At 36.9% G+C, this 22,782-nt stretch overlaps 2 protein-coding genes and 1 non-coding gene across 7 annotated transcripts; 2 read left to right on the top strand and 1 right to left on the bottom strand.

Annotated features, from left to right (window-relative positions):
- Window positions 1–1,687: 1,687 nt before the first annotated feature.
- LOC147856799 (melanoma-associated antigen G1-like protein) lies at window positions 1,688–6,060 on the top strand. Its single transcript, XM_087328957.1, has 6 exons — window positions 1,688–1,829; window positions 2,524–2,770; window positions 4,259–4,414; window positions 4,912–5,014; window positions 5,370–5,484; window positions 5,663–6,060. Exons 1-6 carry the CDS (start codon window positions 1,728–1,730, stop codon window positions 5,705–5,707), a joined length of 768 nt encoding a protein of 255 aa, XP_087185083.1. The 5' UTR covers window positions 1,688–1,727; the 3' UTR covers window positions 5,708–6,060.
- A 2,703-nt stretch (window positions 6,061–8,763) lies between these two features.
- On the top strand, window positions 8,764–8,836 carry TRNAK-UUU (transfer RNA lysine (anticodon UUU)). The gene has a single exon. It is a non-coding gene; the product is annotated as a tRNA-Lys (tRNA).
- Window positions 8,837–10,078: 1,242 nt separating this feature from the next.
- Window positions 10,079–22,568, bottom strand: LOC147856797 (uncharacterized). 5 transcript variants are annotated; one of them, XM_087328799.1, is made up of 7 exons: window positions 22,455–22,568; window positions 18,341–18,788; window positions 18,082–18,201; window positions 17,799–17,852; window positions 17,226–17,392; window positions 16,718–16,894; window positions 10,079–10,287 (listed from the first exon to the last, which is right to left on the bottom strand). In XM_087328799.1, the coding sequence occupies exons 1-7, from the start codon at window positions 22,487–22,489 to the stop codon at window positions 10,200–10,202; spliced, it is 1,089 nt and encodes a 362-aa protein (XP_087184925.1). In that variant the 5' UTR covers window positions 22,490–22,568; the 3' UTR covers window positions 10,079–10,199. The 5 variants fall into 5 exon arrangements, with proteins under 5 accessions (XP_087184925.1, XP_087184922.1, XP_087184924.1 ...); XM_087328796.1 differs by lacking the exon at window positions 10,079–10,287 and adding an exon at window positions 15,655–16,153; XM_087328798.1 differs by lacking the exon at window positions 10,079–10,287 and adding an exon at window positions 15,655–16,153 and having other exon boundaries at window positions 18,341–18,704; window positions 22,455–22,550.
- Between the last annotated feature and the right edge of the window lie 214 nt (window positions 22,569–22,782).

Below are 22,782 nucleotides of genomic sequence, written 5' to 3'. Positions count from 1 at the left end.
TTTTCCCTTTATGTATTCAAGGTGTTGTGCCATGGAAATGGTTGAAGGAACGGGAAAAAAAAAACTAGGGGCATTTTCGGAAATAAAGGAAAATACAAGCAGGGACATTATGGGGAATGAAGGGAAAATATAAGCAGGGGCATTTTTTAGGGAAATAAAGGAAAATATAGACAAGGGCATTCTGGGGAATGAAAGGAAAATATAAGGAGGGGTATTTTGAGAAATGAAGAGGAAAATATAGGCAAGGGCACTATGGGGAATGAAGGGAGAATATAAGCAGGGGCATTTTGGGAAATAGAGGAAAAATACAAGCAAGGGTATTTTGGGAAATAGAGGAAAATACAGACAAGGACACTATGGGGAATGAAGGGAGAATATAAGCAGGGGCATCTTGGGAAATAGAGGAAAATACAAGCAAGGGCATTATGGGGAATGAAGGGAAAATATAAGCAAGGGTATTTTTGGAAATAGAGGAAAATACAGGCAAGGTCACTATGGGGAATGAAGGGAAAATGTAAGCAAGGGCATTTTGGGAAATAGAGGAAAATATAGGCAAGGGCATCCTTGGGAGTGAAGGGAAAATATAAGCAAGGGCATTTTCGGAAATGAAGAGGAAAATACAGGCAAGGGCACTATGGGGAATGAAGGGAAAATATGAGCAGGGGCGTATTGGGAAATGACGAGAAAATGGAAAACACAAGCAAGGGGCATTTTGGGAAATAAAGGGAAATACAAGCAAGGGGCATTTTGGGAAATGAAGAAAAAAGACAAGCAAGGGCATTTTGGGAAATAATGGAAAATACAAGCAAGGAGCATTTTGGGTAATGAAGAGAAAAGGCAGGCAAGAGCATTTTGGGAAATAAAGAAAAATGCAAGCAAGGGCATTTTGGGAAATTAAAGAAAATACAGTAAAGGGAATTTTGGGAAATACGGGAAAATACAGCTAAGGGCATTTTTTGGGAAATGAAGAAAAATATAGGTAAGGGCATTTTGGGAAATAAAGGAAAATACAATCAGGGGCATTTTGGGAAATACAGGAAAATACAGCTAAAAGGGCATTTTTGGGGAATAAAGAAAAATACAAGTAAGGGCATTTTGGGAAATAAAGGAAAATACAAGCAGGGGCATTTCTGGAAATACAACTAAATACAGCTAAAAGGGCATTTTTGGGGAACAAAGAAAAATACAAGTAAGGGCATTTTGGGAAATTAAAGAAAATATAGTAAAGGACATTTTGGGAAATAAACGAAAATACAAGCATGGGCATTTTGGGAAATACAGGAAAATACAGCTAAAAGGGCATTTTTGGGAAATTAAAGAAAGTATATAGTAAAGGGGATTTTGGGAAATACAGCTAAGGGCATTTTTGGAAAATAAAGAAAAATACAAGTAAGGGCATTTTGGAAAATAAAGGAAATTACAAGTAGGGGCATTTTGGGAAATACCGGAAAATACAGCTAAAAGGGCATTTTTGGGGAATAAAGAAAAATACAAGTAAAGGGGCATTTTGGGAAATTAAAGAAAATACAGTGAAGGGCATTTCGGGAAATATAGGAAAATACGAGCAGGGGCATTTCGGGAAATACAGGAAAATACAGGTAAGGGTATTTCGGGAAATACAGGAAAATACGGACCCCTATGTCTGGGGTGGGTAGAGAGAAGCCTGCCTTTCGGAGATTTTCTGCTTCGTAATTTCTGCTTTCCCGCCGATTGATCGAATCGTAGCTATGGCGAAGCTCTCTCAGTCGTCTTCTCAGAACCTCCATCGTCTCTCTCAACCCTCCCACGCCGCTTCTTCCTTGTCTTCTCAGATCGATCTCCCTGAGGAGGTAAGATTTCTCTCCTCTGGATCAATTTCTCGTCTTCTTTTTAAAAATGTAAAATCTCTTCAGTGTTTCTTTCTTCTGAATTTGTAACTGTTACTCTTTTCTGAATCATGGTTCTGTACGTATTTGTTTCTATTTGTTAATGTTTTCTTCTCCTCCCTCTCTAGTATTCTCCAGGGGAAACAAATGTATACACGTTTCTGAACATAAAGATTCCTCTTATTTTGTAAACTGAAGTGCTTTTCCTAGTCTCTTCTGAATCAAACTGTTTTTTTTCAAGTCATTTCTGACTCAAAACGTTTCTCTAATGTTCTTTTTTCAAATCATTTCTGAATCAAAGCGTTTCTGTAATGTTTTTTTGAATGGAATGTTTTTCTGGTTATTTTTATATTACAAGGCGTTTTCTAATTTTTTTGAATCTAAGTTTCTATTATAATTTGTCTTGAATCAAGCAATTCTTTTCTAGTATTTCCTGAATCAAAAATTATTTTCATCTTGATTTAATGCTTTATTTAGTTTTTCCTCAATGGAAATGCTTCTTGTCTTTGTGAATGTTTTGTTGTTTTTCTAGTCTTAACGAAAAGTTCTGGGTCTATTTTTGCCGAAACTGTTCTTTCTTATTATTTTGTCAAAATCAAATGGTTTTTTTCTAGTATTTCTCTTGCCAAAGTTATTTTAATCAAATCAATGGATGTAGGAAATAGATAGGTTAACCTCAGAGGTAATGCGGCATATGCTGTTTAAGAATCATGAACAATTCGGAGTTCCTGTCAGAAGGGAAGAACTGGTGCAAATAATTACTAAGACTTACAAGACCAGAAACCTCCCAAATTTCATAATAAGCAAAGCACAAGAGAAGTTCAAGAGTGTCCTTGGATTTGATATGAGAGAACTTGCAAGGTTCCGGCCATCCAAGAACACCAAAGCTTCACATTCTTCTCAAGGTGAGACGATTTCAAAAAAGAATATTGTTTAGTTTCACCTCTTAGCAATCAATAACCAATAAATTTGCAAATGTTTGAATATAAAACTGTTTTTGTGCATACAAAGCATGAAAAACCATCTTTCCATGGACAGTTGAAAATACTTTCTACTTGAGATCTCTTTACAGGGTAGAATTTGAATTTGAACTGCTTTTTATGTGTATAAATTTCATCAAAAAACTTTCTTTTAAATAAATCAATTTACCTACTAGTTGAGATCATCATAGGAACTGTGGAATATGAAGCATTCTTTATGTGTATAAATTTCAACATACGTGCTTATCAAGATCGTTTGAGGATAATTTCAGATATGAGCCTGATGTATATAAAGTTTTGAAAAGAGATGTTTTCTCAACAAATCAAAATACCTGCTAGTTGAATATCTTTGCTGGTATTTTTGAATGGAAATCCTTTTATGAATATAATTACAAAAATGTAGGTTTTTTCAAACTAATAAACTTGTTTGTTGTGGACCTGAAATCATTATTGGAGAGCGGGATTCAAACCCTTTGTGCATATGAAATACTTGCTAGTCAATATCTTTGTGTTCTTTTAATGATAAAAGTTTGATTCACTTAAATTTCATGAGAATCTAATTTTCCTTTGTTTACTATTTTATTCTGTACCAGTTTTTATGAATATGATATTTTTCACAAAATATATGACTTTTTTCCTTCTCCTTGTTGAGACAACTTTGTAAAGAAAATGCTAGGCCTCTATAATCTGAGGCCACTGATGAATCATGATTATGAGTTCAAGAAATCGATTTCAATATGGCAATTAGGATGTTGGATGTTTGATAAAGCAGGTTTACTTCATGAATTAGTATAGACAATCTGTATTGAAAATGACAATTGAAATTTATTTTTGCAATATGTTAATGTATATCTACCATACATTGCCCACTATGATGCGTAAAGGAACCATCATGGTCAAGGGATGGCAAATACTTGTAAAGAAATGAACACCAAAGTCATCATCCTTTAATAACACTCCGCAAACAAGAACTCATGTCTTTAACTAACACTTATATTTGAGGATCTCAAGGGCAGTGCTTGACCAAGTTCCTTTTTCATTTATGGAAAAATAAGAAAAGATAGAAGGGCCACAAATCTATTGGAATTTGAGTACAGAATTTATACATTCATATTACATTTCTAGTGGTTGAGCATGACTTTTTACCAAACACTTGGAAGGAGGCTATTATACCTTCAAATGAATGTCAACCAATGCTTGGGAAATTGTATTATTGATGTACTCACAGACAGGGAGAAGGTAGGTAATGTCTTTAGCTGGTAACAAATACACTGTACCTTGAAGATGATGGCCTGTCTGATGACTTGCTTAGAATTGGATACTTGCTTTGTTTATTGTTTTTTTAATTTGAAGGTTTTAATTTATTTTCAGATCCATTGGAGATTAATCTGTTTTATGATTATCAATGTGCAGGTACTGTTACAGATTTAAAATGCTATGTTTTGAAGAGCAGTTTACCTGATGAACTGCGAACAAAGTTTGTTGATACTCCTGAAGATGCTGTGACTGCCAGTCTGACTTTGCTTATTGTTTCAATCATTAGTTTATGTGGGGAAAAGGTTCCTGAAGGTCTGGATCTTTTAATTTTAAATATGTATATATCTGTCTGGATATGTATTGATTAAAAGTATGTGTATATACTCTCTTATATGTAGACGTGTATACATGTGAGAGTAAAGGCATCTTTTGCAATTTTCTTAGCAGCAATTTTACATTCTCTTTCTGATTCTCCCCATTTGTACTTTCTTATAACGTATCAAATTCATGTCTCCAAATGTTGTTCTCTGCCCTTATATGTGCCTGTTTAATTTTTAGTTTACTTTGTTTTTGTCTGTCTTTGATATTTCATGATAGCATTCATCATGACTAAGAATTTCATATATCTAAGTCACTTGATCCAATTTCCATGGACACTGATAAGCATGCATATCATCAATATGCTAAAAAATCTCTTATATTTGCCATGTTATTTTTCAGCAGATGAGTCTCAAACACACATTTGTGCGCTGTATATTTTTAAGGATTGCAACCGAGTGTAATTAGTTTTGTATTTGTATCTTCCACAGAGACCCTTTTCTTGCACTTGGGGCGATTTGGTATTAAGCAAGATGTACAACATCCCATTTTTGGAGACATTAAGCAATGTATTGAGTCAATGATTAAGCAAAGGTGACTTCCTATTAATTTCGGTATCTGATTGAATTTATTAGTTTTAAAACATTTGATGTCTTTTTGTAAGATTATGAAGGCCATTGAATGACATATAATATTTCGTATTGCTATGCTTGTTTGTCTCATGTGTATGTGTGTGGATAGGACCTAGTTATATGGATGTGTGAATGAATGTCTTGCATGCTTTTATATATGTATATGTATGTGTATAAATGCAATCCATGTTCCACAGATTTATTTATGTACGTATATGGACATCCAATTTAGTTGTAAAAGCGAAGACAAGTTTAAATGAGTATGTTTATTTTCTTTTCATTTTTGTAGAAAGATAACATGAGAACTATTGCCACAGATATATTTTGAAGGAGAAAGTGTCGAATCCTGATGGTGACACATTTGTCTATGAGCTTGCTGAGAAGTCATTAGATCAAGCTGTGAAATCCAAACTTGATTCATTTATTGCCAAGGTCTATTCCTTTTCTGTTATTGTAGTATTTTGCTAGTTCTATTTCTTTAGGGTAGTATGCAGATGTTAAGAAAATAAAGGAATTGGTTACTAAATAGCAATGCATAATTTCCTTGGATATTGAATCATTTTTCACTTTTTTAGTTTCCTGCTATACACATTCTTTTTCTTGTCTGCAGATGGTGGGAAAAGATGGAGTTAGTTTTGAAACATCAACAGGATGATTTCTCAGAAGAGGAAAGAGAAATCACAAAAACGAAATTGGTGCTGTGATTCTCCCAAAGAAAGAAGAAAAGAAAACTAATGATGTCAAGATTTGGTTGCTAAGGAGTTCATCTCAGCTGAAAATTTTCAGTTTTCTCTGTATGAATACTAAATTTTAAAAGTAAAAAACAAATCATGTAAAATAATAGATTTCAACTACCGACATCTGTAAAGGGTTCAAGCATTGAAATTTGTGTACCTGAAAAAGATTATAAGATGCAAACGACATAAAACGGCTGGCGATCATCAAAATATTGTATTATATATGTATATATTTGGATTGAAAAGCAGAAGCAATCCTATCGAATTTTGATAGAGGTGTCATGATGTTTCATTCGAATGTTTCGTGACATTCGCAGGTAGGGTTTATTTTGATGCATTGATCTGCAAAGTTAGCTTTGCACTTTCTTTTGCTCTGTGATACTTCCATTACTGGGGAACCCATCATCATTATAATTTATTATTAAATACAATGCTTCAAACCTTCCCAATTATATTATTGATCCTTGAAAGCCTGATATTCCTTGATACAAAGACTGTTGTATTGATTAAATGACAATTTGAAATCGGTGATAACAATCATGATAATACCACCCTTGGCTATGGATACTATAAAGCTGCATTTTGATTCAGAATGTTACCTCTCCTTGTGTGCCAACAGAATATGTATGATAATATAAAACTATGTCTATGGATTGGGATAAACTGGTCATGTTTTAGTTTTTTTCTCTTTCATTTGCTTGAAGAGAAACTCCAAGCCTAACTATCAAGAAAAAACACAAGCTTTAGAATACAAATCATAGTAAGAGATGGTGTGATATGTCTATGGATTGGGATAAACTGGTCATGTTTTAGTATTTTTCTCTTTTATTTGGTTAAGAGAAATCCCAACCCTAACTATCAAGAAAGAACACAAGTTTTAGAGTACAAATCATAGTAAGAAATGGTGTAAGGATCTTATACCTATGTGATATGCATGACAACTAACAATTGGCAATAGTCTGGTTTGAATGGAACCAAATCAAGAAACTGCAAATTAACAAATTAAATGGTTTGGTTTGGTTTAAACAGTTTGCTGGTTTACGTTGCTAGTTTTTTTTTTTTCCCAAAAAGTTTACGTTGCTAGTTGATTTTTTTAAACAACCTTTTTATTTTTAAGCCTACTTTTCACATTTTAAGAAAAATCTTTAAATTTTTGAAAAATAAAAAGTGGAAGTAATGAAAATTTTAAAATATTTAATTTAAAATTTGAATTTTGACCTTACTTGAAAATTGAAACCAAACCACAAAACTATGGTTTCAACACTCTGGATTTTTTCTAAAGATTCAGTTTAAATGGTTTTGTGGTTCAATTCAGTTCCAAGTTTCAAAAAAATTTAACAGTTTGATTTTGACACTCTTGAATGAAACTAAATTGTTGTTGATTGTTAATGACAACTTTCCATAGTCATATTAGAAAGGAATAATAAAATTAAACAATGATCCCTGTTGATTTAGTGACTCACAAGGAAATGGCAATAATGGGATTTCCTGCACTACTTTCTTCAAGTACATAAATTGTGTGTTTATTGTGTGGGATGTGGGTGCACAATCTCTTTGCATCCACGACATTATGGAAAGTGGTTGAGTACTCTTAGATTTTTAGTAAACGTATCTTTAATAAGAACAGAGTGTTTGAAAAACTATCATAATGAAGAACTTTCTCTTTTGAATGTCACTCCTTACATAAGACTCTGACATATGTATGCAACTCTTGTTTGTTCTCACAAGGTGATATAACAACTTAGATAGAATTTGATTAGATTGATTTGTTCTGATCGTTTTTATTTGTATTGTATATTTTTAAAAGAAATCTTAATATCTTTCTTTAATTTAGACGAGGTGAGCTTTCTAATCTTATTCTAGATTTCCTCGAGTTGGTCTATCAAACCAATATATATAAGACATTACATGCATAACAAAAGACGATGCGTTATATCTTTTGAACTAAAAAACGTTATGGAAGATCATTTGTGAGCAAAGTAGCGATGAATAATTTTTTAGGGTGGTCTCAATGGAGGAATACAAAATTAGGTTTTTTTTAACAAACAAAACAAACAAAGTTGTCCTAATATTGTCTTTAAAATCACTTTTATAAACCAAAGTTCTAAAAAACGATACAAAAATACACAGTGCCCTCCAGTCTAATAAATCCTCAATTCTTTTACTCATAAAACATGAGGATGAAAACCTCTTAGTACAAACAAAGTTCTATGTTTAAAAGAGTTCAAATGGATAGCTTTGATATTGTGCATTAGTTCAAAACAGTTCAAATAGATAGCTTAGGATCTAGATATCGTGTATTAGTTTGAAAGAGTTCAAATAAATAGTTTAGATATTGTGTATCAGTTTGAAAGAGTTCAAATGGGTAGCGTCGATATTGTGTATCAGTTTGAAAGGGTTCAAATGGGTAGCTTCGATATTGTGTATTAGTTTGAAAGGGTTCAAATGGGTAGCTTCGATATTGTGTATTAGTTTGAAAGGGTTCAAATGGACAGTTCGGATCTTGTGTATTAGTTCGAAAGGGTTCAAATGGACAGTTCGGATCTTGTGTATTAGTTTGAAAGAATCCAAATGGACAAATTAGATATTGTGTATTAGTTTGAAAGAGTTCAAATGGATAGCTTAGATGTTGTGTATTAGTTTGAAAGAATCCAAATAGATAGCTTAGATATAGTGTATTAGTTTGAAAGAATCCAAATAGATAGCTTAGATATAGTGTATTAGTTTGAAAGAATCCAAATAGATAGCTTAGATATAGTGTATTAGTTTGAAAGAATCCAAATAGATAGCTTAGATATAGTGTATTAGTTTGAAAGAATCCAAATAGATAGCTTAGATATAGTGTATTAGTTTGAAAGAATCCAAATAGATAGCTTAGATATAGTGTATTAGTTTGAAAGAATCCAAATAGATAGCTTAGATATAGTGTGTCAGTTTGAAAGAGTTCAAATAGATAGCTTGACTTAACATATAAGCCGTCTTAGCTCAGCCGGTAGAGCGCGTGGCTTTTAACCACGTGGTCGTGGGTTCGATTCCCACAGACGGCGTCTTAACTATTGCCACAAATTCACCTAAGACTTAGCTACTACACTCTAGTAGTAACTTCTTACACCCATATTTGTTCTCTTTTCTGGACCCTAGGTTTTATATTCACAATTTCACGTAAGACTTAAAACTACTACACTCTAGTAGGAACTTACACCCATATTTGTTCTCCTTTTTGGACCCTGGGTTTTACATGTGTGAAGAAATCACACGAGCTTCCTTCCCATTTGTTCTCTCTTTTTTGAACCCCAACTTCGTCTTATCATATGTGACATGGTAGTGGTCTTTTTTGGGTTTTGGTGTTCCTCTTCATCTTGGCTCTCGGCTATGTGGGGTGACTGCACTTGAGGCTCAAGCTATTTGTTCTTTGTCATGTTTTTGTTCTAGTCTTTTATTCTAGTATTTGGTGTTTTTGTGCTTGTTTTTGTTCCGGACATGAATTGGGAGATATTTGTTAGAAAAATGAGACAAAGCAATAAACATAGTAAGTTGATGGTTGGTTTGGACTATATGAAAATCGTAAGAGAACATTGTAATGCCCAAGGCTGGTGTTGATAATGCACAACTCATTGGTTTGCATGCCATGAAAAAACCCAAAACCCTACTAAACTTTATGGTTACACACATAGAGTTACAATGACAACAAGTTTGTCATTAGGTGTAATCAAACATTGATCTTCCTAAATTGGGAGTAGATTTGAGTGATTGCCAATGGACATGAATTGGGAGATATTTGTTAAAAAATGACGCGAAGCAATAAAGATGGTAAGTTGACATTTGGTTTGGTCTATTTCAAAACCGTAAGAGAATCTTTTAACACCCAAAGGTCGGTCCTAATAATGCATAACTCATTGGTTTGCTTGCCATGAAAACACCCTAAACCCTACGAATAACACCATTGGACATGAAGAACAAGTTGTTTGTTGCAAAGAACTTAGGCATTAACCATAAACCTAAAGGTGACACTAGATGAGGTGATGTGTATCATACAAATTATCTTCTTCTTTTTTATAGATGATGGGTCTTTTACTCAACTTTTTTGTTATCATTATCCAAAGACATGTGGTTGTCGTTATTAACATCTTGACAATTTTATCAGATGACAAACATTTAGTAGAGAAGAAAGACAAGGCTTAACATCTTATGCAATGATCATGGAGAATTTTTTTAAAAATAGGATCATAACAAACTTGTGTTGTTTATGGCATATATATTTCCTCACCCCACATCTAAAGTGCCTTGTAGAATTGATTGACCTGACCCATGGTGCAAGTTGGTTGTTACTGGGATCTCTCTTATTTTCACGATAATAATCCGACCAATAAAATGGTAAAAGGGCCTTCGACAAAGCCTCCTGCATCTGAATCATAGATACAAAAAAGGAAGCCAATCTTCACCTCCATTGATCCTCCTTAATCTCTCATTGGGATAAGCAAGAGGTGCCTGAAAATATATGTAGAATAAGCAACCATTATTATTAGTAACAACACTAAAGCCTATCATGGATACGGTGAGAGGTACTTGGACAACATCTCTAGTCTAAGAATAGGTAATACTAGGTGTGGGTGGCCTTTGTTCTTTTCACCTCACAAGAAGATGCAAAGAAGGCTGTGGAAGCCATGGATAGTAAGATCCTCAACAAAAGGACCTTGAAGGCTTCCATAGCTATGGATAATGGGCTTGCGAGGGAGTTCATCAAGAAGAGGGTTTACAAAGATAAGAGTAGATGCTATGAATGTGGTGAGGCAGACCATTTGTCTTATGAGTGCCCTAAGAATAACCTCTAGAGCAAGTGCATCTGGCATAAGATAATTACTTTACAGGAAGAGACTTCCTAGCACTAGTTAATTACATTTGGAAAACAATATGCACAACATAACCATATCATAGCACCAATTCTAAATAAGAGGTATATCTCAATTGATCATACAATAAATACAACTGACATACACACTAAAATTCTAGTACCCTTTGTCCCCACTTTTCTGACATATTCCCATAATAGGGATAAGATTTCTGTGTTGCTTCAAAGTTGTGAGAATCTTCATCTTTTTATGCAAATCATCACCCATTGGAGATGAGCTAATAAAATCAAGTTTGCTGATGCCATTTTGACAATTAAACAGGAGGGAGGCACTTCGACTACAAAAAATGGAGTAGCTCAAGCTATTTCTTTAGGATTCCATGGGTCACATTTAGCTTCCAGAGTACAGTAATCCCCCCCCCCCCCCCTCTCTATCCCTCTTTATGAACATCCAATTGTCATTTGCTCAACAATATAGCTAATCTTTAAGAGCAACAAACATACATGGGCACATGTCTACATACATTGATAAATAACTGAACGAGCATACCTACATGCATGGATACAAACCTACATATGCATGCCAATTGCTAACAAAAATAGATCATCTATTGAGAGCATGGTATAAGTGCACACACACATACACAATAATGTAAAATACCTACAAACATCCATAGCAATATGCATATGTACACGCATGCATACAAACGTATAGATAGATAGAAAGATAGATATAGATATAGATATATATCCAGAAAGAAATTACGTACCTAGATCTTGATATGCACTCCAATAAATCACAAATCTAAGTTAAAGTTCAGGCCTCACAAAGATTGTTTTGAGATTTTACTGTACCTATAGCCACTACAGGTTGTGTAGTACCGTCAGCAATTTGAATGCTTTCTTGCATTGCTAAGTGAATATACGAGGAGAATTCACTAGCATTACCCGTCACATGCCTAGATGCACCAGAATCAATTATCCATTTTGGTGTAGAGGCAAGAGTATTTGTGTTGCTAGTACTTGTGGCTGAATAAGCATAGGTGGCATTGTTACCTCTTGACATGAATGAAGTATCATATGCGACTCTTTGCTTCCTCGTAAGTATTTCTAAGAGAGCTTGATCCTCTTCGGCGAACACCACCTTAGTTCCTTCCTCTTCTTTTGCTACCATCAAGTTTTCATGCGACAACTTGTCTGATCCAAGCGGTTTGGTGAAGATGTCGGCAACTTGCCGATCCGTGTGAACATATCGTAGCTCAACTTTGTCGTTCACGACCTGCTCACGCACAAAGTGATAATGCACTTCTATGTGCTTCATGCGAGCATGGAACACAGGGTTCTTGGCGAGCTACATGTTGTTAATGTTATCACAATAAATCTGGATCAGGGTCAGTACCTCGATCCGCAAGTCTCGCAGTAGTCGCCGAAGCCAAATGGCTTCGCAGGTGGCAATGGTCGCGCCCCGGTACTCAGCCTCAGTGCTTGACAGAGCCACTGTTGGCTGCTTTTTGCTGCTCCATGCAACAATTGCGCTCCCAAGGGAAAACATAAATCCGAAAGTGGATCGGCGATCCGATACATCATCGGTCCAGTCGACATCCGTATAACTGACTAGCTCTTTGGTTATACCTCGCCAGTATAACAGTCCATGGTCCTTCGTGCCGCTTACATACCGCAGTATCTGCTGCGCGCACGGAAGGTGCTTCATGGTCGGCTTCTACATGAACTGACTTATCATTCCGACCGGATAGTTGATGTCGGGTCGGGTGATAGTCAAGTAGATAAGGCTTCTGACAATTTGTCGGAACCGTTTCTCATTGCAAGCTGGTCCGGAGTTGGGACAAAGCTTCTGGTTCCGATCCAAGGGTGTGGAGACAGGTCGGCATTCTGTCATGCCGAACTTGTACAGCATATTCAAGACATAATATCGTTGTGAGAGTAATATGCCGTCGGGGGCTCGGATCACTTCGATCCCAAGAAAATAATGAAGGTCCCCTAGGTCCTTCATCTCAAATGCGTCTGACAACTGGGACTTGACGCGGTTGACTTCTGGAAGACCCGGTCCAGTGATGACTAACCGGAGCGAAGGTCTCGTCGTAGTCAATTCCGTGAGTCTGCGTGTATCCCTTCGCCACTAACCGGGCCTTGTACCGGTTAACTGAACCGTCGGCATTATACTTTACCTTGTATACCCACTTGAATCTGATCGGTCCACAATGGCGAGGAGGGTCAACCACGAACCATCGTCATCTTCGCTACCGGAGTGAAGGTCTCGTCATAGTCAATTCCGTGAGTCTGTGTGTATCCCTTCGCCACTAACCGGGCCTTGTACCGGTTAACTGAACCGTCGGCATTATACTTTACCTTGTATACCCACTTGCATCTGATCGGTCTATAGTGGCGAGGAGGGTCAACCAGGTCCCATGTCTCGTTGGCATCAAGTGCCCGCATTTCTTCCTCCATAGCAGCACGCCAATTTGCGTCCTTTGCCGCTTCTGCATAGCTTTCCGGCTCACACATTTCCGCTACCTTAGTCATGTACGCATAATGATGAGCCATGTACCCATTGTACCCGTACCGCTTGATGGGATCCTTCTGGCGGGTGGACCACCGTAACTCACCGTTACCCGGTTTGAGGCCCTCCTTGGCCAGTTCGGTCTTCGTTGCCGAAGAATTGCCTTTGTCCTTGCTGGAGTCGGATGCGCACCGATCCGACTCATTATTGCCGGTTTCATATTCTGGCATCTTCTTCTTCCCCTTCTATTTGCGCGTGAACTGTCTCCTCGGTTCCTTGCGTGGGGAGTGCACGGTAGAGTCGCCACTACTTGCCGATTCATCATCCGAATGGTCAGATGGACTCAGTCTATCGTTCGGACCGCTGAGCCGAACCGATTATGGACCCTCATCAAGAGTCCCTGCTTCATCATCATCTACCTGGGCCGGTTCGGTCTTTGCCTCATCCTCCGGCATCGGGTCAGAATCGGAAGTCGGAGCCGGTAAGGAGTACCATGATGCTGATTCATCGAACTCAACATCTCGACTAACTCGGACCTGCTTTGTCTGAGGGTTATAACACTTATAACCCTTTTGCTCTTGAGCATAGCCGAGTAGGATGCATTTTTCCGATTTTGCATCCAACTTCCTCCGCTTCTCATCCGGCACATGCACATATGCGATGCTACCGAAGATCCTAAGGTGTCTTAAATTCGGCTTGCGCCCGAAATACAGTTCGTGAGCTGACACCTTGTCGCCGATCCGGTTCTGGGTGTAAACGGCCGTTCGGACAGCTTCCGCCCAGTAGAATTTGGGCATGCTCTTCTCCTCCAGCATAACCCTTGCCGCATCAATAAGCGACTGGTTCTTCCTTTCGGCGACATTGTTCTGTTGCGGTGTGTATCTGCAGTTGAACTCTCGCTAAATTCCTTTTTGTTGCAGATAACTGTTGAATTGACTGGAAAAGTACTCTTTTCCGCCATCTGACCGCGGGCATTTGATCTTCCTCTCCGATTCCCGTTCAACCATGCTCTTCAGTTTCCGGAAACATTCGAAGACTTCGCTCTTCCGTTCAATGAGGTAGATCCACGTATGTCGTGTGTAGTCATCGATGAAGGAGACGAAATATCGACTCCCGCCAATACTAACGTTTTGTGTTGGTCCCCATACATCCGAATGGATGAGATTGAGCTTGTTATGGCTCCGATTCTGTTCATTTGGGAATGGAAGCCGGTGTTGCTTCCCAAGTTGGCAGGCTTCACAAATTTGGGCCTTTTGGCCACTGAACCTTGGCAACCCGAAAACAACTTGTTTCGTTTGCAGGTCTTGAAGCCTCCGGTAATTGACGTGACCAATCCGCTTGTGCCAGAGATCAATGTCCGATTCGATCTTCTGTCCTTTGGCAAACAACGCGGTGCCGACGTCATTGGTATCAAGGATGAACATCCTCCCATCCCTATGCCCTTGCGCAATAATCTGACCTTCTTCCTCGATGAAGCACCCAAGGTGCATGAACCGCACCTACATCCCCTAGTCAACGATCTGTCCGACCGACACCAGGTTCTTCGTGATGGTCGGAACGTGTAGAAGATGATGGCATGTCTGATGACTTGCTTAGAATTGGATGCTTGCTTTGTTTATTGTTTTTTTTTATTTGAAGGTTTTAATTTATTTTCAGATCCATTGGAGATTAATATGTTTTATGATTATCAATGTGCAGGTACTGTTACAGATTTAAAATACTACACTAACTTACACCCATATTTGTTCTCTTTTTTGGACCCTAGGTTTTACATGTGCGGCTCCAAGAAATCACACGAGCTTCCTTCCCATTTGTTCTCTCTTTTTTGAACCCCAACTTTGTCTTATCATATATGACATGGTAGTGGTCTTTTTTGGGTTTTGGTGTTCCTCTTCATCTTGCCTCTCGACTATGTGGTGTGAGTGCACTTGAGGCTCAAGCTATTTGTTCTTTGTCATGTTTTCGTTCCGGTCTTTTATTCTAGTATTTGGTGTTTTTGTTCCGGACATGAATTGGGAGATATTTGTTAGAAAAATGAGACAAAGTAATAAACATAGTAAGTTGATGGTTGGTTTGGACTATATGAAAATCATAAGAGAATATTGTAATGCCCAAGGCTGGTCTTGATAATGCATAACTCATTGGTTTGCATGCCATGAAAAAACCCAAAACCCTACTAAACTTTATGGTTACACACATAGAGTTACAATGACAACAAGTTTGTCATTAGGTGTAATCAAACATTGATCTTCCTGAATTGGGAGTAGATTTGAGTGATCGCCAATGGACATGAATTGGGGGATATTTGTTAAAAAATGAGGCAAAGCAATAAAGATGGTAAGTTGACATTTGGTTTGGTCTATTTCAAAACCGTAAGAGAATCTTATAACACCCAAAGGTTGGTCGTAATAATGCATAACTCATTGGTTTGCTTGCCATGAAAACACCCTAAACCCTACTAATAACACCATTGGATGTGAAGAACAAGTTGTCTACTACAAAGAAGGCATTAACCATAAACCTAAAGGTGACACTAAACGAGGTGATGTGTATCATACAAATTATCTGTTTTTTATAGATGATTGGTCTTTTACTCAATTTTCGTTATCATTATTCAAAGTCATGTGGTTGTCCTTATTAACATCGTGACAATTTTATCAGATGACAATCATTTAGTAGAGAAGACCTTAGCATCTTTTGCAATGATCATGGAGAAAAAATTAAAAATAGGATCATAACAAACTTGTGTTGTTTATGGCATATATTTCCTCTCCCAACATCTACAGTGCCTTGTAGAATTGATTGACCCATGGTGCAAGTTGGTTGTTACTGGGATCTCTCTTATTTTCACGATAATAATCCGACCAATAAAATGGTAAAGGGCCTTCGACAAAGCCTCCTGCATCTGAATCATAGATACAAAAAGGAAGCCAATCTTCACCTCCATTGATCCTCCTTAATCTCTCATTGGGATAGGCAAGAGGTGCCTGAAAATATCTGTAGAATAAGCAACCATTATTATTAGTAACAACACTAAAGCCTATCATGGAAAAGCTGAGAGGTACCTGACACCATCTCTAGTCTAAGCATAGGTAATACTAGGAGAGTATCTCGAGCAAACTTCAAAAATACCCTTTGTGCTTGATGATAAATGGGAAGTAGCTATAATCCTTTTGGAAATATCAAAGTGTACCCTTAGTGGAAAAAAGGCAAAAGAAAGTTATTATATACTAAACTTCCCAAAGTTTTTTAAGCCATTTTCTTAGAAAGCTAACTTTAGTTACTAAAGAACGGTCACCCTTAGAAAAATCAATCTTCATTCCGATGTTCATGTACTTCTTGGGGATTTTGAAGCTAGCCTCTCTCGTAAATTTTCATCAACTTTGAAGTTTGGATTACATAACTACTCAATTATTCTCCCCTTTGTTGACCAAGGGGATAAGTTGATATTTCCGAAACATGTTAAGGCCATTTTTTCATATATCCACCAATATGAAGGGTACTTTTGAATTTTTTCCATCCTTAAGTATAATGCATAGATTAAGTAGAAAGGATGCCAACCTTACTCCATCCAACATGGTGTCCCAGCAAAAATGAGTATGACCAAACACATGGCAAGCAAATGGGTTGCCTTCTACTCCATGAATGTCCCTCACTCTAGCTTCAAGAAAGTCCGATCCCACCACTTTTGGCAAGTTTGGATAGAATAACATTCGTTTTTCCGGGCATAATTCCAGCCTGTGCACACATCAAACAAAACTTATACATTTAAGCAAAAATAATAATAAATCAGCAGATACAAAACCTTAATGTATGAAACCAATACCATAAACCCAGAAGTTAAACAAACCATATGAAAGGAACCTTGATATATACATCCATGGAAGGTTAACATTCCATGGTTTATACATAAGCCTTGGAAGGAACATGGATAGTGCCATTATCTTTCGAGTGTTCTCTTAATATCTTAATATCCTAGCTTCTAAACCTTAAAGTTACCACCATATATGAAAGGAAGGCTATATAAAGTGTAAACAAAGGTCAACTTTCAATGATTTAAATAGATAACCTTGGAAGGAAATGGGAAAAAGATATGATCTTTTGAGTATTCCTCTTGATATTCTCCACTGCTCTCCAAAATTCCCCATCATTTAATTTGTCAAAATAACAAGCAAGTGTTTCTCCAGAGTTCATGCTAGGAGTAGTCCATTTGCATGCCTGAAAATCTCTGCATACCTGCACTAGAAGTATTTTTTACATGATGTGCATGACCGTTTCTTATATGCTAATATGAAAAAACTGTGAAAACCATTAAATATAAAGTGCAAACAAAAGGGAAATGCTTTAAACAAAATGTGAAAAGTTTGGAAAAATGTGCAAATAAAAAATTCAAGACAAAATTAAATCATGACCACAGATACATCCTTTAAATATTATAATTACAAACATAATAAGTATAAATTTGATGTCATAATGGTGAGGCCAATTGCTTTATGACCATAAGGTCATGGTTTTAAGTCTAAATCAATGGGACTAAGGTTACGATCATTGTAAAAGCATTTATATTCTGGCTTGAGATATTAAGATAATAAACAAAACAAATTGAACTAATGCAGAGAATTATAATACCAATGACTTTTACCAGCTTCAATGGAGGGAATCTGTAACCGGATATATCCTCCTCTTTATCAAAGCTCTGAATAAGTAAAATAAAAATATCTTAAACATGTTTCTCCTATACAATCCGAAAAGTACATGCAAAGGAAAAAGATAAAATGTATAGTTTGTGCTCTACAGGAAACCTCTTCTATATGTTCTAATAGTGCATGCAGACCCCGGGGGGGGGGGGGGGAGGGAAGAGATGGAGTTCAGTGACTATGTTTTTATACTAAGCATACATAAGAAAAAAACAGCTGGAAATTTGCCTGATGATACCAAGAATAAAGAGGAATAATTCCCACTCCCTTCAATATCTTTGGCTTCATTTCGACTCCCAATTGATCACACAGTTTGTGAATTTTCTCAAGTTTATTCAAAGAATCCATCTGAAACATATATACAATCAACAAATTAACACCTCACAGACACAAGATTTCATTATAATCGTTATATTTTCTTCAAGAACTCATTTGACTGTACGTGCAGATACTTGTGAAGAATACAGGAGGAAAACTTTTCTTTTACATTTTTATCTGTGCTGTCTCGGCACCATAAGTCATGATTTCCAGGAACAAAAAATACATGCCTGAACCTCTCCTTGAGCAAAGCCATAGTCTTCTCAAAGGTCTCAAGCTTTTCAGCCACATCACCAGCCACAATAAGTATATCTTGTGTGAAAATCTCAGTAGATATGCCTTTAACCCACTCCATATTTTCCATATAATCTGTGTGAAGGTCTGAAACTATATATATTCGCAAGCTTGATGAGCTTTTTGGTAATGTATGTGGCCTTGATTCAACAAGAGGCAATATTCGACGGGCCCTTGATTTATTTTTTGCATGTTCTTTGTTTGTCATGCACTTGCTCATGGTTGTAGGACAAAGTCCCCTGCATCTCAAAGTTATTTTGAACTCCCTTAAATTATTGTGCAAACAGCATTCTTTGTCAGCATATGATGGTGAAACCTGGAAGCTGATCATAGATAGGAATTGTACATGTCAATACTCTCTCTTTCTCTCCTTCTCCCTCTTCCTCTTCCTCTTCCTCTCCCTCTCTGCCTCTGCCTCCCCCCCTTGGAGAAATTGCAGTGGCAACAAGCGTTTGAGTTAGAAAATTTTGATCCCTTTTCGGGATCTATGCCTGGAAATTGCTAAACATGCTGATGAAGGGAAAGACTTGGTCATTGGAGACATCAATGCAAGGATTGAACATATGCAACCAAAAAACATAGATTTCTCACGAGAACCATATGACTGGCATGCATGTATAGAAATAGACTCCAAAAGGAAAGCATGCTCATGTTATTGTAGCAGAAGTGCAAAGGATCAGCCATTATAACTATGATTAAACCGGTGCACCTTGTAGCCCTCAGTAGAGCAGAAATTTTCTGAGCCACACAATTGAATGTGCCCACACAGGAAGCCCTAAAAATGTTAAGAACCATAATGTTATGTGATATGTCATGAGAGAGGGAGAGGGAGAAGGAGGGTGACATGATATCAATCTTGTAAAATGTTGAGTAAAAAACAAAAATTAAATTGTATCTCAACTAGGTATCTTATGTAACTAGGTTGCGATCAAAGTATAATGATATAGGAACCACAAATACAACTAATGTGAATGAGGATGATGAAGATAATATATTCAACACGTATTCTAAACATAAACTATGCGTTTTTTAACAACTATGAGCTGCAGAACTGCCATTTTAAAACGTTCCACATATTCTACGTAATTAAAAAGTATTTAATGTTCTCAAACAATTTTAAAACTTTAAAGTTTGACCGTAAAACAATTGTTAAATTCTTTACAACTATATTAAGTATTTGACATATTTAACGTAATTTATCTTTAGAATACATATTCCAAGTTTTTTTTTTAAAGGTAGAATACTATTAGAATATGTAGCATATGTATTGTATGCTAAGTATTGTATGCTAAGTATTTCTACAACTATCATGCAGCAAAGTTCATCGAAGTGTGTTTACTATTATTTCCTCTTCATAGCACTATTGGCAGCTGACTCACAGATTTAACAGTTCTTACCACCATAACTTTGAGCTTACCAAGTTGACTGTGAGGCCACGATGTTCACATAAAGTATCTAAATGATTTTGCAGTCTCAATTAAGAATATGCTCAACGTACAACATCTTCTACATAATCAGAAGCAACACTATGAAATGTTCAATGGCTGGTTTTTCCTAATGATCTCCTTAAGGCTTCTTGGATAAAGTCTTTTAGTTGGTCAAGGCATAGAAAAAATAGAATATGTAATAAAGCACATCCTTATTTGACTCCCATCGTGCTCATGAACTCTCTACCAGAGCCTTCATTTGTCTTCAACCTCCATCTTACTTTCTGATATAACGGGCCACTGTCACATTCATGCATGACGGTACTCTGAACATTCTCCATTCTTTCCCAGAACTTTGCCCTTAAGATTGTATCAAAAGCCTGCTTGAAACCTACTAAACAACGGTATGATAATGGCCCTTTAAGATGACTTTCATCTATTACTACCTACAAACCAACGAGATGATCAACAGTTTTCTGTTTTGGTTGAAACCTTTTTGTTTCACAGCTCTGTTACTGTGTTATTTCAGCTAATTCACTAAGTTGATGTTCAGCAGTACTGCCGAGATGAATAGCCAGACAAGATCATACCATGATTGTGTGATAATCGGTGATCTGATTTCTATTTCCTCTTTTGTACAGCATCTTGATTCAGATATATTGGCTAAAGAATGGATACATGCATTACTATTTTAGCCAATCTTAGTGAATTGCTGTTGGCTAAAATAGTAATGCCTGTATCCATTCTTTAGCCACTGTGGCAGTTCATTCTAGCATATCTGAGCATAGGTGAAGTGTATCTGCAGCCTTTGCCATTTTGAAGTTTTTCACGCTTTGCATGACCTAATACTCAAAAGTATCCATGTACATTACGGGAAACACATTGCTCGTGGATTTTTCATCCTTCATGTATAATTGTTCCACAAATCCAGAATTGAGCCAGAGAAAAATGTTCCACTACTTCCATGCAATCTCCCCATTCGGCCTTCTTTGAGACTTCATGTAGCTTTGGTCCCTTTATAAAGCTTATCTTGTCTTGATTTCTTTCTCTCGAGGATATCGTATTCCCTTGCTACATTTGTCCATGGATCACTTGTTTCTGGAGTGGCTTTCACTTTGTGTTTTGCTGCTTTACATTTATCATTGAGCTGTACATTATGGGTGGCCGTTTTACATGTGTCCCCTTTATTCTAATGCCCATCATACACTTTGCAGCTTCACATACGACATTTGTAATATCACATATCATGTGGTAACACATCGAGCACAGCATGACCCTCCAAACACTAGATGGAGGATCATTTTGCAAAGGTTCTTGGCAGTGCATTCACCTACCCACGTGGAACATCTTCAAACAGGCCCACTAGATAATCCATCTCATACTTGTCTATTAACATAGCACCCATCTTAGCTATCAATTACCCATCATCTTATAGTCTCAATATTTATCATTAGGAATGTATTTGATTCTCTAACCTTACAGCACCCATGTTAGTTATCAATTACCCATCATCTTATAGTCTCAATATTTATCCTTAGGAATGTATTTGATTGTCTAACCTTACAGTACCCATATTAGCTATCAATACCCATCATCTTATAGTCTCAATATTTATCCTTTGATTCTTTGTTCTTATCCGAGATACTCAAGAGGCGCATCATATGCTCATGCTTTGTCTCATACACCAGTTTTGGCCTCTAGTCTAGAGCTACTTCCTTCTTTCTCTAAAACCCTTTGTCCTCATTTTTCTGACATATTCCCATATTAGGGGTAAGATTTCTGTGTGGCTCCAAAGTTGTGAGAATCTTTTTATGCAAATCATCACCCATTGGAGATGAGCTAATAAAATCAAGTTTGTTGATGCCACTTTGACAATTAAACAGGAGGGAGGCACTTTGACTACAAAAATGGAATAGCTCAAGCTATTTCTTTAGGGTTCCATGGGTCACATTTAGCTTCTGGAGGACAGTAATCCTCCCCCGCCCCTCTCTCTCTCTCTCCTTCTGTATGAACATCCAATTGTCATTTGCTCAACAATATAGCTAATCTTTAAGAGCAACAAACATACATGGACACATATCTACATACATTGATAAATAACAAAACGAGCATACCTACATGCATGGATACAAGCCTACATATGCATGCCGATTGCTAAGCAATATAGATCATCTATTGAGAGCATGGGATAAGTGCACACACACATACACATTAATATACATACCTACAAACATACATACCAATGTGCATATGTACACGCATGCATACAAACGTATCTAATATACATATACATACAAGCATATGATATATATAGATCTTCATGCATGTATATATCCAGAAAGAAATTAAATACCTCGATCTTGATATGCACTCCAGTAAACCACAAATCTAAGTTAAAGTTCAAGACCTCACAGAGATTGTTTTGAGATTTTTTCGAGACGAAAATGATGAATCATGCCATGAGTAAGCTCAATGAATGAGCCAAAAACAGAGACTACTGCTACAGAATTCGAAACTAAATCACTATACACAGAGACAGAGACGGAGAGGGGTAGATCTTACCTGCCTTGGCCCAGAGCTGGACCCAAAATCATCATACCCACTGCATCACTCTCTGCTGAGACATATCAACAATCTCTCGGTGATGAGACATATTAATAATAACAATCTCTCTCTGATGAGACATTACCCAACAACACACGCACAATCTGTCTCTTGAAGAGACATATCAACAATTTACGGGTGGGAAACCTTTTGATGTGAGGCCGATGGAAGTTGAAATAACGTCGCGAAATGTCCGAATCATCAAGCAAATGCAGAATTTATTTGGCCCAAGAAGCACCCACAGAATTTATCCTACAGATTTTGCATTTGCAGGTTTTAAGCCTTT

This window comes from Azolla caroliniana, unplaced genomic scaffold (assembly GCF_043228905.1).
Source record: "Azolla caroliniana isolate FFs.n. ecotype wild unplaced genomic scaffold, voAzoCaro1.0.p SCAF_12, whole genome shotgun sequence".
Lineage (NCBI taxonomy): Eukaryota > Viridiplantae > Streptophyta > Polypodiopsida > Salviniales > Salviniaceae > Azolla > Azolla caroliniana.
The sequence above is the reverse complement of the archived record's forward strand: the minus strand, read 5'-3'. Positions and strand labels throughout refer to the sequence as shown.

Coding starts and splice junctions, on each gene's coding strand:
- LOC147856799 (XM_087328957.1), top strand. CDS start 1,728: ATGGCGAAGCTCTCTCAGTCGTCTTCTCAGAACCTCCATCGTCTCTCT. Junction 2,771..4,258: donor AGCTTCACATTCTTCTCAAG/GTGAGACGATTT, acceptor ATCAATGTGCAG/GTACTGTTACAGATTTAAAA. Junction 5,485..5,662: donor TTGATTCATTTATTGCCAAG/GTCTATTCCTTT, acceptor TCTTGTCTGCAG/ATGGTGGGAAAAGATGGAGT.
- LOC147856797 (XM_087328796.1), bottom strand. CDS start 22,489: ATGATGATTTTGGGTCCAGCTCTGGGCCAAGGCAG. Junction 18,789..22,454: donor CCAGCTCTGGGCCAAGGCAG/GTAAGATCTACC, acceptor ATCTATGATCAG/CTTCCAGGTTTCACCATCAT. Junction 17,853..18,081: donor TTTATTCTTGGTATCATCAG/GCAAATTTCCAG, acceptor TTACTTATTCAG/AGCTTTGATAAAGAGGAGGA.